The sequence below is a fragment of the Macaca mulatta genome, chromosome 1 (assembly GCF_049350105.2).
Source record: "Macaca mulatta isolate MMU2019108-1 chromosome 1, T2T-MMU8v2.0, whole genome shotgun sequence".
Lineage (NCBI taxonomy): Eukaryota > Metazoa > Chordata > Mammalia > Primates > Cercopithecidae > Macaca > Macaca mulatta.
Window position 1 is genome coordinate 42,585,105 of NC_133406.1, and position 13,719 is coordinate 42,598,823.

The 13,719-nt window shown below is 36.5% G+C and overlaps 1 protein-coding gene across 1 annotated transcript in view; it reads right to left on the reverse strand.

Annotated features, from left to right (window-relative positions):
- Positions 1-13,719, reverse strand: part of TRMT1L (tRNA methyltransferase 1 like) — a 38,648-nt gene that overhangs the window by 7,542 nt on the left and 17,387 nt on the right. The window contains 4 exon segments of the mRNA NM_001260768.1: positions 2,018-2,096; positions 10,977-11,167; positions 12,778-12,990; positions 13,377-13,626. Coding sequence (NP_001247697.1) covers positions 2,018-2,096; positions 10,977-11,167; positions 12,778-12,990; positions 13,377-13,626 — 733 coding nt within the window.

Sequence of the window (13,719 nt, forward strand, 5' to 3'; positions counted from 1 at the left end):
TGAACTGGAGGTGGTAGAGAGGGGGAAGGTATTCTCATGAGTGTAAAGACATGAACACAATAGCTTTCATGTGGAAATCATAAGGTTTTATTAAGAATTCAGGCTGGGCGTCGTGGCTGACGCCTGTAATCCCACCACTTCAGGAGGCTGAGGTGGGCGGAGTCAGGAGTTCAAGACTAGCCTGGCCAACATGGTGAAACCCCCTCTCTATTAAAAATACAGAAATTAGCTGGGTGCAGTGCCTGTAGTCCCAGCTACTCGGGAGGCTGAGTCAGGAGAATCGCTTGAACCCAAAAGGCGGAGGTTGCAGTAAGCCAAGATCATGCCATTGTACTTCAGCCTGGGCAACAAAGTGGGACTCTGTCTCAAAAATAAAAAATAAAAAAAGAATTCAGTCCTGGGAGTCAGAAAACCTAAGTTCTAGCCTTGGCTGTGGTATGAATTTTTTTGGTCAGTTTTAGCAAGCACTTAAAAACACTGTGCCATAGTTTCTTCATGTGTAAAATAAGGCAGTTAGGCTAGAAATCTTCCTTCTGGATCCAGTAACCTGCTATTTTTAATTTCCTCAGTTCTGAATCAGTGAGTAGGATCAATGTGCAGATGCTATAGGTGAGAACTAGTTTTAGAAGAACTAGAAGGTAGGGTTGGCTAGGTCTTTCTTAATCTAAGAGTATTTAATAAGATGAAGATAAAATAATGAGCATCAGCACAAAGACATTTACCATTTGGGTCGATTTCTAGGTTTAGTAGGTGCTTAAGCCTTGACCTTATAAAGTAATGAGAAGAAATTTGCAATTCTTGTCACAATGTTGTTAGGAATCTTGAATTTCTGTAAAAATCTTGGCTGGGTGCAGTAGCTCATGCCTATCATCCCCAGTACTTTGGGAGGCCAAGGCAGGCGGATCACTTGAGGTTGGGAGTTCGATATCAGCCTGACCAACATGGAGAAACCTGGTCTCTACTAAAAAAAAACAAAATTAGCTGGGCATGGTGGCACATGCCTGTAATCCTGGCTACTCAGGAGGCTGAGGTAGGAAAATTGCTTGAACCTGGGAGGCAGAGGTTGCGGTGAGCCAAGATAGCGCCATTGCACTCCAGCCTGGGCAACAAGAGCGAAACTGTCTCAAAAAAAAAAAAAAAAAAGAATCTCTAGTAACAAACTTAAGGTAAGGATTCTGATTAAAAATAATTTGGCAGGGTGTGGTGGCTCACACCTGTAAGCCTAGTACTTTGGGAGGCCGAGGCAGGCAGACCACCTGAGATCAGGAGTTCGAGAAAAGCCTGGCAAACATGGCGAAACCCAGTCTGTAATAAAAGTACAAAAATTAGCCAGGTGTGGTGGCGGGTGCCTGTAATCCCAGCTACTCAGGAGGCTGAGGCAGGAGAATCGCTTTACCCTGGGAGAGGGAGGTTGCAGTGAGTCGAGATTGCGCCACTGCACTCCAGCCTGGGAAACGAGCGAGACTCCATCTCAAACAAACAAAAAAAACCCAAATCAACTTTAAGGTACAAATTAGCTGTTACCAATGATGCAAAAGCATATACACATTAAATATTTCCAATTATGTACCATCTAAATAACTTTACCTAAAACAAAGGCAGACACTTTCACATGCCTTTCTCACTTAAAACTAATTCTTCTAGGACATTTTACATGAGTTAGCTCTTCTATAAAAAATTATTGTGATCATTTAAAAATCACATGCTAGATCTACAATGATCAATTTTAAAAAGCTTCTTTCTTACTATTCAGAAATGAATTATCTAGTTTCCAGATCATCCAGGCTTCTCTTTTATCTCCATTGCCTCTTAGTTCTGTCACAAACTAGAGAGAATAACGGTAGAGAAAAATCTCAAAATATTAAACACCTTGGGTTCATAGGAGGAGAAGAGTCATAACTGTTTGCCTAGACTTAACAATTGAATTTAAATGTGTTTTTTACCACACATAATAAAAATCCGCAATTAATCAATCAATAAATCAAATTTTAGTATGTTCTTATGGCTGGTCACATACCACAGAGGTCCAAGTTCTATTGCTGTCTTTCCAGGCATGCTTCCATGACAGTTACAAGGCAGCTGTCTATATGGGTTTTCTGTAAAAAGATAATAAAAGGAGAAGTCAAAGGAGAAGTGACTTATACAAATAGTAGTAATTGTTATATTAATATATTATATTAATAATAATTTGCAGCTACTATATACTGAGGATCTACTATGTGCCAGGTATTATGCTAAGTATTTTATGTATGCATATATATGTGTGTGTGCGTGTGTGTATATATATATACACACATATACGCACACACACATATATATTTTTTTAATTGAAGTCCTTACAACTCTCTGAAGTAGGTATGTTAAAATCTCAATTATACAGATCAGAGGATTAAAGCTTGAGAGAGGTTGTGGAAATCCATGTCAAATGGCTTATTAGAGGTGTAACTGATATTTACTTACTATACTACATGAAATAATATAAAGAAGGAAAGTCTTATAAAGTTTACAAGAGATTCATATTTCAAAACTAACTGATTAAGATATAATTTATGTGCAATAAAATATATATATTTTATGTAAAATGGTTGATGAGTTTTAACAAATATATATACCCACATAACCAACATCCCAATCAAAATGTAGATATTTCTCATAAGTTAACTCTTCTGAATTTGGAAAGAAAATGAATTGCTCTATTCCTTATGCTCGATTCATATTCAGCCTTCAAATGTAGGCTAGAATCTAATTTGGCTTAAAAAGCAATGAATGAGAGGCCTGATATAATCACAAGGAAATTGGGGAGATACTAGCACTATTCTTAGTTTTCAAAATGGGCTAATATTTGACTATGGAACTTTTAAATGCACTCAAGGCTCACATAGTCATTTTATATCAGAAATTCTCCAACTAATTCCCTCCACTCTAGGCCACTCCTGGGTTGATCATTCACTTTCTTGGAATGAACTGATCTAATCAATCAGTCCCAGATATATTCAGAACCAAAGAACAGTGGCAGGAACACAGGTCAATAGCCTCTTGCTAGATGATAATATCACTGCTATTCAATACAATTATTGGTATAATGCATAGTTATGAGATCTTATTTTACATTTACTTAAAAGTGTCCTTCACTGCTCCTAGGTCTACTTTTCAGTATTATTTAACTCTAAGCCTTGATGAAAGGGTGTGGTTAGCACTGATCTAAGTTTTGTTGAGAACTATGGTCCTCAAATATGAGTACACTTAAGAAGTCTTCTCTTGAACCATTACATCACTAAACTACAAATACTTATAAGCAGGCATCATCCAATTCAAGATGGCAATTTATACTATAGTTGTCAGCTACACCCACTTACCGCAGGCAGACAGCATAAATGAATTATTAATCAGCTTGTATCTTCATGCACTTTGCAAAATAATCTTATCATACAAACCTGTCTTTTCCCAAGCCTCTTTGCTAGGATTTCTCAGATCTAAATTAGCATCAGCAAATTTCCTCTCCGAGGGCCAAGGCTATCAATTCAAGTTACCAGCAACAAATAATGAAGCGGTAAAGAAGAAAGAAAACTAGTATTTCCATGTTACCGGTATATAAGCGAGGAAGGCAATACCAGATGAGGAATTAAAAAGTATTCAGAGACTTTTATTTAAATGCAATAGATTAAACATGCACTCTATCTCTGCTGTTTCTTAACGCTTAAATGACAGCAAGGAACAAAAATTAAACTACAAGAATAAATAAAATGGGAGAGGAGGTAACAAAACATGAGAGATGCCAATAAAATTTCAGAAGCAGGTGTCACATACAATGGGGTAACTGATTATCAGACCAGAAAAATCTGAAGCGTAAGCCTGAAATGGATAGATGGGCAACCAACAAAACACAAAGTTCCTTAGTGTTGTGGGACCCTGTAACGGTTTGAAAATGGAGGGTAATGACTATCTCTGAAGATGACTGTAGAGACGTATTGCAAAAAAGAGGTCTGGTTACAACTTTTTAAAGGGTTCAGTTAAAACTCCACATCTTCTTTAATACAATCAAGCTTCTGTGTCTTCCGCATTCCAAAAGATGAAGTTAATCTTTGGTGAGGCTAAGCTACTGAGGATATGAAACCATTAGTTTTTGTTACAGTTGAGAGTGAGATGTCTGAAAACAGAGGGATTCAGTAAAAATCTGCTTTCCAGTCTCTGTCCCCAGTGTGGCTCTCCCAGGGCTGCTAGAAGATTGGTTGATTCCTCTCTGGAAAAATTTACCAATCCAAGAGAAAAGATCTATATATACTTGTTGGCATTTGGGGGTGTCTTACTAAAAAAAGCAGACTGGTATCTTATCACAGTAAAATCCATTGGTTTATTTTTATTTTGAGATGGAGTCTCGCTCTGTCACCTAGGTTGGAGTGGAGTGGTGCGATCTCGGCTCACTGTAAGCTCTGCCCTCCTGGGCTCACGCCAGTCTCCTGCCTCAGCCTCCTGAGTAGCTGGGACTACAGGCGCCTGCCACCATGCCCGGCTAATTTTTTGTATTTTCAGTAGAGACGGAGTTTCACCGTGTAGCCAGGATGGTCTCGATCTCCTGACCTCACGATCTGCCCGCCTCGGCCTCCCAAAGTGCTGGGATTACAGGTGTGAGCCACTATGCCTGGCCAAATCTGTTGGTTTATAAGCTCTGCCCCAAGTGCTTCAAAACAATTTTTCACTGTGGACAACCGAAGACCACAAGACATTTGAGATCTATCATAACAGAGAACAAAACTACAAAACAGAAAAAGAAAGTTAAAAAACAGGAGAACTGAACAACAAAACAACAGCAACAATATAAAACAAACAAAAAACCCCTATTCTCCCCTAAATATAAAATATGCCCAAGTATAATCAATTCTTAGAAAGGTAAGAGATTTTGTATCCCTAAAACAATAATATGACACTATTAAAAAAGGAACAATAATCACTTGACTAGCCTAAAGAAAGAAAAAAAGGAACAGTGAAAAAAATATAAAATAACTCTTAGAAATGAACAAAATATGACAGAAATTTAAATAAGAGTTGGAAAATAAAAATTAAGGAAAAAGTATAAAGTAGAAACTAGAACTTTGTCAAAGAGATGAACAGTATAGATATTTTTAAAAATTAGAGGATTAATCTAGAAGATCCAAAATATAAACTAAACAGAGTTCCTGAAAAGAGACAACAGATACAATTTGAAAGGCAAAACTTGTCGAAGAAATAACACCCCTCAAAGGCCAGGTGTGGTGGCTCATGCCTGTAATCCTAGCACTTTGGGGAGATGAGGTAGGCAGATCACTTGAGGTCAGGAGATTAAGACCAGCCTGACAAACATGCTGAAACCCTGTCACTACTAAACACACAAAAATTAGCTGGGAGTGGTGGCACAGGCCTGTAGTCCCAGCTACTCAGTAAGCTGAGGCAGGAGAATCGCTTGAACCTGGGAGGCAGAGGTTACAGTGAGCCAAGATCGCACTATTGCACTCCAGTCTGAATAACAGAGCGAGACTCCGTCTTAAAAAAAAGAAACAGAAAAAGAAAAAATTACCTCCCTTGCCCCCCAAATTTATCAGAGCTGAAGAGCTCAAGTTTCTGACTTAAAAGAACTCAGAGGCTAGGTGCAATGGTTCATGCCTGTAATCCCAGCACTTTGGGAGGCCAGGGAGGGTGGATCACTTGAGGTCAGGAGTTCGAGACCAGCCTGGCCAACATGGTGAGAGCCTGTCTCCAGTAAAAAATACAAAAGTTAGCTGAGCGTGGTGGCATGTGCCTGCAATCCCAGCTCCTCAGGAGGCTGAGTCACGAGAACTGCTTGAACCTAGGTGAAGGCTGCAGTGAGTTGATATCGTGCCACTGCACTCCAGCCTGGGTGATTGAGTGAGATTCCACCTCAAAAAAAAAAAAATAAAAATAAAAAATAAATAAATAGAACTCAGATATTATCCAGTAAAATGAATTTTAAAAGATGAATTCATACACATATTATCTCAAAATTATTTTGGAATATTGGGTTTTCTTAGAAGAGATATTGTAAGAGCATTCGGAGAGAAAATAATATAACAGACTAGACAAAAACAGCAGCAGACTTCTCATTGGAAGCTAGAAGACAATGGAATAATACCGTGAACATTTTGAGGAAAAAATGATTTCCATCCTAGAATTCTGTACTTAGCCATGCAATACTTCTCCGCAATCTATAGGAAAAAGTGTCCACTCAAAATGAAGAAGTAAACAAGGGAAGTGTGAAAATATAAAGGATCTGCGATACAAGATTTATCACAAAAAGAAAGTCAAAGAAAATTTCCAGGATGATGGTTAAATAGAAGCCTTGGACAACAGATTTCAGCAGATACAGAAAACAAACAATCCAAACTACAACACGAGGGCTGTCTCCAGGGGAGTGAAGTTTGTAGCCAAAGATTACCTAATGTGCTTAACTATGCTGAAAGAAGCATTGAAAATGTAGCAAAGAGTTTAGGGATGGATTATAAAAAGTATTTTTTTAAAAAAGGTAACAGGCACAGTAAGTATTAATTCCAGAGTTACCAAAGAATTGTATAAGAAAGGAAACATTATTATAGCATATTATATGAATCAGTTTTTATTTTTATTTTTGTAGAGACAGGGTCTTGCTATGTTGCTCAGGCTGGTCTTGAACTCTTGACCTCAGGCAATCCTACCTTGGCCTCCTAAAGTGCTGGGATTACAGGTATGAGCCACCATGCTCAGATTCATATGGTTTATTTGTGCTGTAGCAGCCTTCCAAAATGATCAGCAATAATCCCTGCCTCTTGGTATTCATACCCTTATGTAATACCCTTCCCCTGAGTAGGCACTGGTTTTAGACACAAATTTCTAACAACTAGAATATGGCAAAAGCAATGGAGTATTACTTTGAGATTAGGTTACAAAAGACCTATTATATCTTGCTGGCACTCACTCACTCTCTGGTTCTTCTGACTTGCTTTTTTTTTTTTTTTTTTTTTTTAAGAGATGGCATCTTGGTCTGTCACCTAGGCTGGAGTGCAGTGGTATAACCATAGCTCACTGCAGCCTGAACTACTGGGTTCAAGTGATCCTCCTGCCTCAGCCTCCCAAGTAGCTGGGACTAAGGGCACACACCACTGACCAACACCTTGATCTGTGGCCTTGTGAGAGACCTCAAGCTGGTGGACCCAGCTAAGCCATGCCTAGATTCTTGACTCATAGAAACTATGGGATAGTAAATGTTGTTTAAAACCAATAATTTTGGAGTGATTTGTTACACAGCAATAGACAGCAAATAAAATTTGCAAACAATATTTATCTATTTATAAAAACGCAAACACTAAATATTGATGTAGTCCAAAGTGGAGAGGGGAAAAGCATGCATGTGACTGGACTGGTTTAAAAAGCCAAATACTCTTTTTCCATGGAAGGAAGTTAGATGCATTATAAACACGTTATTTAGAAATACGAATGTAAGCATTAGAAGAAACAGCTGTGAGATTTTAACTGTTCAGGGAGTCAGGCAGAGATTATTATTTTTATTAATAAGACTTATGGAACTATTTGACTTTTCTTTCTTTTTTTGAGATGCGGTCTTGCTCTGTCACCCAGGCTGGAGTGCAGTAGCATGATCTCAGCTCACTGCAACCTCTGCCTCCTGGGTTCAAGTGGTGATTCTCCTGCCTCAGCCTCCTGAGTAGCCGGGATTACAGGTGCCTGCCACCATGCCCAGCTAATTTTTGTACTTTTAGTAGAGACAGGGTTTCACCATGTTGGCCAGTTTCGAACTCCTGACCTCAGGTGGTCCGTCCACCCCAGCCTCCCAAAGTGCTGGGATTACAGGCGTGAGCCACTGCACCCAGCTATTTGACTTTTTAAACTGTGTATTACAAATTGATAAAAATTCTGAATGAGATGACTTCTTTGTAGGACAATACTTGTTTATTCTAAGTTCTGTATGATTCCAAATAAAATGCAGAAACAAATCATTGCTTTATAGTTATCACTTATCAAGTCAAATATTCTTTAAAATGTTTGATTAATGTCACATATATAAGAAGGAAAAATTATAAGAACTTCTATAAGGCACTCAAATTCTTTAGACTCTTTAAGTATACAGGCTATTGGACATACTTTGGGGAAAGAAAAGCTTTGAACATGAAGGAAACAAAGTAGTATTTTTCTCATGAGCTCTATTGAGTAAACTGAGAAAGTTAAATTTAACCAAATAAGAGATGACTATAGAAATTACGGCAAAAAGAATGATGACATACACAGAATATTTTTATATGTAGAGATTAATCTAGCAAAACAGAATGTTAAGTGTTACACATTCTAATAACACAGAGATGGTACAACAAACAAAAATCAGGAAGGGAAAAATGGAAAACAGGAAGCTAATTATCATTTGTGATATCAAGGAGCCAAAGGATATTACTTAAAACTGATAAATCCAAATTACAGAAGTATATACATATTTACTACTAAAAGTAGACATTAAGGAAAATAAACAGGCTGGGCACGGTGGCTCACGCTTGTAATCCTAGCGCTTTGGGAGGCCAAGGCGGGTGGACTGCCTAACCTCAGGAGTTCGCGACCAGCCTGGGCAACATGGTGAAATCCCGTCTACTAAAATAGAAAAAATTAGCCGGGCATGGTGCCATGCGCCTGTAGTCACAGCTACTTGGGAAGCTGAGGCAGGAAAACTGCTTGAACCCGGGAGATGGAAGTTGCAGTGAGCCGAGATCGCGCCACTGCACTCCAGCCTGGGCGACAGAATGAGACTCTGTCACAAAAAAAAAAAAAAGAAAACAATTACAATAAAATATATAAACTAGCCTCTTATCTAGTCAAGAAAAATGGAAGAAAGAATAAATAAATGAAAGTATATAAGGGGACTATGACCATAGGAACTAAGGAGATTAAAAGGAATTATTAGACAACACTTAGCTCAACCCTATGTAAATAAAACAGAAATGCTAGGTGAATATTACTAAACCTTTAAGGAACACATAATTCCAATACTAGTTAAACTAGTTCTTAAGAACTAGTTTTTTTAAAAAAATCAGTTTTCAATTCCAAGAATTGAAAAAAGGGAAGCATTCCAAATTATTTTTGAAGGGAGTGTAAACTGATAGATCAAAGCCCACCTAAAATTATGCTACAAAACTATATACCATCTCATTTATAAATATTGAAACAAAAAATCCTTTAAAAATTAGCAAATAAAATATAGCAACATATTAAAAAAATACTACCTGAAAAGTTTATTCTACAAAATCCAGTTTGGTTCTATATTGGAACCTTCTATTACAATTAATCAAATTAGTAAGCCTAAAGGGAAAAACCATATAATCATCTCCACAGATGCTGAAAATGCATTATGACAAAATTCAACATCTTGACAAAATACAATAAAAGTGGAAATGAAGTATTCTTCCTTAATGTGATAAATGATACGTATTGCAGATGAAAAGCCAGTATTATGCTTGAATCAGAAAGCACTAGAGGTTGGGTACAGAGGCTCATGCCTGTAATCCCAGCACTTTGGGAGGATGAGGTGGGCAGATTACTAGAGGTCAGGAGTTTCAGACCAGCCAGCAAACATGGTGAAACCCTGTCTCTACTAAAAATGCAAAAAGTAGCTGGGTGTGGTGGTGTACGCCTGTAGTCCCAGGTACTTGGGAGTCTGAGGCAGGAGAACTACTTGAGCCTGGGAGGCAGAGGTTGCAGTGGGCGGAGATTGCACACCTGAACTCCAGCCTGAGTAACAAAGCAATACTCCATCTGAAAAAAAATAAAAAAAATAGAAAGCACTAGAGGAAACCAAAAGTAAGGAATATGACAGAATGCCCTCCATTACCACTACCAGTTAACATTATACTAAAGTACCTGAACAAATGAAAAGCATATTGTATTTGTAGGAAGCTTCAAAAATCACAGTATCTCCCCAATTTAATGTGATCAAAATAATATGCCAACTGGGTTATTATTTACTTTTATATTAAGGGGTTAACAAAAGATCAATACAGGAACACTGAAAACAAAGAGCTCTGAGTAGGGATTGCCATCACAGATATTAAATGACACTGAAAAGCCTCCGTAGTCAAAACAGTATGATAGACATGTATGAATAAATATCTAACCACTGGAACAGAATAGAAAATCTAGAAACAAACTCAAATACATGTGGAATTTTAGTATAACATAAAGAAGGTATTCTCAAATCAGTGGAGGAAAGGTGTACTATTCAATACAACCTAATCTACTTTGAATAGTCTAGGAATAGGAAAGCTCTTTCTAACTACAGGCAAAATCCAGACTATATAAACATTCAATTAGCAACAAAAAACTTCTGCAAGACAGATTAAAAAAAAATTTGACAAAATGAGAAAAAAATCTGCAACTTAACATAGTAAGTGCTAAACTCAAAAATTCGTATTAAAAAATACCAAGAACCTAACACAAAACAATGAGCAACTGTTTCCATGTCCCAGAACTGAAACAAACAGAAACAGCTTTATGAAGGCATAAACTACAGCTTTTTCCTTGTTTCCCATCCCCAGGCCTGGCATATAGTAGAGGCTCAATAAATGTTTATTGAATGCATTTTATAACTGATGGCTTTTATACACAGCCAGAAACATGAAAAATTATTTTTATAAAATTAATGATTTGTAACAGTCTGGAAAAAAAGTAATCTGACTTATGTTCCTAAAATTAGTTGAGAGTGGAAACTAAGTTATTTCTAGATGTTTCGATAGAAGGCAGAGCTAGAAAGCATATATTGTACAGCATGAGTAAATAATAAACTCACACGAATGTCTTGTCTGTTGACGAAAGGAAATCCAGTATAGGAAATAACAAAGTTAGCACTGTAATCTTTAAAATCAAAGGACAATAATATGTATAATTAGGGATGTGATAAAGGCTTATTCAGTGGAGGATTATAGATAAATTAAACATAATATATAACTTGAATTTACCTTCTACCATATTACCATCCTTCTGAAAAATTCTCTCTTCACACCACTGACAATGGATCAGGTACTGAATCTTCTTGGCTGTTTCATCTGCTGAAGTAGGTCCCCTCAAAACTCTCACAACTACCAACACAAAATGTTCCAGAGCCACTGCAAACAGTACTTCTATGCCTTTGTTGCATCGGGCTGCAGCTCTATAATAAATTTTTTAAAGTTATTTTGTGGGCTTACCATTTTCCCTTGTTTGGCATTATACTGACAAATATTAACCTGGACAAATAGACTATGGGTAAGTTACGGGACATCAAGAAAAATTCAATTCTTATTAGCAGTGCTTTTAAAAGATCATTACTATAACTTTTACAGAAATTGAAACACAGGAAATAAAAGATGCTTGGGAGGGTCTTCAGTTTCTAGACTTTCCCTTATGATATCCTCTCAATATATCTTGCTGGCACTCACTCCTTATGATATCCTCTCAATAGGGCAATATTTTTTGATTTTCAGTCATTTTCACTTTGTTTCTTATCATGACCACCACATTTCTTCCTATCTATTTTATTTCCTATAAAATCTTCTTCAAAACAGTATATGTTTATTGAGTAATGACTATATGCAGGATAGTATGCTAGCTACTGAAAATTGAGTGAAAAAAGAATAGTCAAATTCCTTTCTACCATTAATTTTATAGACTTTTTGGATTAAGCTCAACTATATACCATTTATGTACTCTGCAGTCACATACTAAATTTAATTTATATATATATATAACTCTGAATTTGCTGATATTACATTATGAACATTTTTAAGCATGTGCAGTAAGTCCTTAGCATGCATAAAGTAAACATCAGTTTTCAGGTAATTAGAAACAACCCTGAATGTCTATGAAGTCTAATAATCTGTATTTATGCTGAGGTACAAATTTCCACTTAAATGCTCTGAAACTAGTATTAGGGCTGGCAAGTGAGCTAGCTGATCATCCATTATCTATACTCACAATGTCCGTTTATATTATATTATTCCAGCATAATCTGCATATAGTAAGTGCTCCAAAAAAGTCACCCTTTTAAAAATAACTGTTTTCAAATTCTAAATTCTGTTTGGCAATCCTGGTGAGAAATGGAGAGAACTTCCCATTTTGTAAGATGATTTTGGAGAATCAAGTTTGTAAGCCATCATTTTATTCAAACTATATAAATAAAGAAGATAAAATAGAATGGATATAAAAGAAATGACTGTTTCTTTCTGAGGCAGTCTCACTCTGTTGCCCAGACTGGAGTGCAGTGGAGCAACCTTGGCTCACTGCAGCATCTGACTCCTGGGTTCAAGTGATTCTAGTGCCTCAACCTGTAATCGTAGCTGCGATTACAGGTGTGTACCACCACGCCCAGCTAACTTTTGTATTTTTAGTAGAGACGAGGTTTCACCATGTTGGCCAGGAGGTTTGTTTCATCCTGGGCAACACGGCGAAAAAACAAAACAAAACAATTTTTGCTTTTCCTTTCATATTGCTATCCTTTATCCTACATTGCTCAAATAAACTGGAAATTAACTTTCACTTTAATCTTTTCTTTCTTACTACTTTATTTCAAAAACATTTTAATTGGAGAGTAAACTGAATATTTCAGGCATAAGCTTTTAAATAAAATTACAACAGATACCATGTAAAATTAGAAACCAGTATTACAGATAAGGAATACAGGATTTATATTTTGTGCATGTTTTGAGTAATAAGTACTTCTTGTAATATTATCTTTTTATCAAATACTAAAACACACTAAGTACACCGTTGGCGATTTGGTACCTTGCCACTGCAGCTACAACAATTCTGGCTGCTAGTTCCTTGTAATATTCAGTTCGGACAATGTTACATCCGTAGTGACGCCGGGCAACATGCTGTGCCTTGGCATATAAAGAACTGATATCTGTAGAAGTCACTGACACTATGCCAAGGTTTCTTATATTTCTGAATGCAGAATCTAGATAATTCACTGACGTTCCAAAAGGGTCTAGATGTCTAAAATCAGAAAGCATATAGATATATTTTAAAGTCATATTAGTAACAAAAATTATACCATTGTAATTATTTCTAATTATAAAATTCCATGGATTTAAAAGGACATTGCAAATCTATTTTAAGTACACAATTCTGTTTTGAAATTAAGTAATAAAATGATAGTATGATGTATGAGACATGTAAAAATAAATTTGGGTTAGAGGAAAAGTGACATGCCCAGGCATTTTATTTCAAATACTAGAAAATTTTCATACTGCATACCTTAGGCCAAAAAATGGCATTCATTTAAATAAATAAACAACAACAGTCTTAATTTTTAACTACCCCTCGTTCCCAAAATTCCAGATAAGTTTAGAAAGTGACATGGCAAGTCTTTTTCTACTTACATGAAATCAAAAGATCTCAAATGCATCAGTACATTGGCATCCATTTTGGTCACCTTAATATTACCAATATTTTTCTCTCCTTCTTCAAGAATATCATCACTCTTTTCCTTTTCTTTACTGTCCACCACCACTTTCAATTTGTTTAAATAGCAGTTTTCCTGAATCAATGTCACAGAGTTTTCATTCAAGTCATTGATTGTAACTTTGACTGCATTTCCAAGATGTTTTGCCCACTGTAATCCCATTATCCCTTAGGAAAAATGGGGAAGAAAATTAGTTTTATAATAATAATTTTAAAGAATAAAAACAGTATAATGATAATACACAGTTTTGTAAATAACAA